At 45.3% G+C, this 1,640-nt stretch overlaps 1 protein-coding gene across 1 annotated transcript; it reads right to left on the bottom strand.

Moving 5' to 3' along the window:
• Positions 1-231: 231 nt before the first annotated feature.
• M421DRAFT_425637 (uncharacterized protein) lies at positions 232-725 on the bottom strand (the record flags this gene model as incomplete). The annotated part of the gene is made up of 1 exon (XM_033594141.1): positions 232-725. A coding segment is annotated over exon 1 (226 nt), but the record flags the coding sequence as incomplete, so codon positions are not given.
• Positions 726-1,640: the final 915 nt, after the last annotated feature.

Genomic DNA, 1,640 nt, shown 5'->3' on the forward strand with positions numbered 1-1,640 from the left:
ATAGGTATACTTTGCTAGGTAGTGTTAATAACTTAGCTAATACTAGGCAGAATTAGCTAATTCTTTTTTTATTAGAAGGCGCAATACTAGGCAATTCTATCGAATAATAGATTATGTAAGCGTATCTCTGCTAGTTAAGAAGCTATAAGCCAAAACGTAAAAAAGCATACCCTACCCATCCGCCAGCCTAGTAGATATCTACAACTACTAGCTCTAACAGGAGGTAGCTACTAGAAAGATTATTATAGAACATGTCTAGTCTGCAAGCATAATAGCAGACAGACTTACAAAGGTACTCCTAGTAAACAAGTAGGAAGGTTTCCTCTAGCAACTTAGTCTAGTAAATAGGGAGTTAATAGAAGTACTAAACAGTGTGCCTCTAGATATAATTTAAGAATAAATTAAGGACCTTGCACACACATAAATAGTTAGCTTAAAGAGTTTCTAAGCTAAAGGGGGTGTGTTAGATAAGAGCAAGTAGCAAGAGGTTAGATCTGCGCAATTGAGCAGGGACCTGTCGCGCAGCCAATTAGCAGTTGCTAGGTCGATTAAGCGAGACCTGGCAACTCCTGATTGGCCCGCACACAGGCGGCCGCGAACAGCGCTAATTCCCCCCCACTTCAATCCTGTAGCAATTAGCACGACGCGCACCAGAAACACCATCGCCACGATCATCAATAAATCATCATACCACCTAAGATCTCGTTAAGCACATACTCTGGCTCACAGTACGAGCATCTGACAGCAGGCTTCGTTTTAGCGCTGTGATAGGTATCTTCTACTTAGCTATAAAACAAGGCTATTGTAACTTAAGCTGCGATCGCAACAGCAAGGATGTAATTTTCTAGGCAGTAATTGTTAGATACTTAGGGACGACCTACAGTATGTAATATAAGCAGAAGAGTTTAATTAAGTTAATGTATGCATGAATTCTTCAAGTGCAAAGTCTAAGTACCTATTGATTTTCTCGCTATGGTGTGGTTCTCGCTACGCAGTAAGGGATAGTACACTACTTTCCCCAAGGAACAACCACATAACCAATAGGTAGGCCTTGTATTGCTACGTATAAGGCCTCCTGTTAAAGTAATACTACACATTAAATCCCAGTAGACGCAAGGGATCTCTAGTGGAGGTTCGTTTGGCCTGCAATGCACCGTATGTGAGAGCAGTGTGCCAGATGGATGGTGTAAGAACGGCGTTCACTACGCGTCCTTTCCCACATCTGAGAACACCGAGCGAGCGATCTTCCTTCCAGCAGTTCCAGCATCGATCGAACATAGCGGTGTCGAAGGTGGCTTTCAGGTATCAGGGCTACACCAGCTTCAACATTGCACCTTGCGCTTTGCCGCAAGACCCTAGGGACCTTTAGCAGATGGCCACTTCAACCACCAATACCGCCGTCTAGCCAGGCCGATGGCCTAGCGTACACTGCAGTACTAACAAGGGAGCCAGAGGCCTTCGAAGCCTTTGTCAAACTTACACAGTACTACACCAAGATCTGCCCCCGCTAGCTCTTGCAGTCCTGCAACAGCAGCAAGCAATGCAGCACCTAGCAGTAGTAGGTCCAGCACAACAGCTGCAGTACTCCCCACCCGTCTACCTCTCTTACCCTTCCCCCTACCCCTCTCCTCCTCTCTCCC

The sequence above is a fragment of the Didymella exigua genome (genome assembly GCF_010094145.1).
Source record: "Didymella exigua CBS 183.55 unplaced genomic scaffold M421scaffold_48, whole genome shotgun sequence".
NCBI classification, from domain to species: Eukaryota; Fungi; Ascomycota; class Dothideomycetes; order Pleosporales; family Didymellaceae; genus Didymella; species Didymella exigua.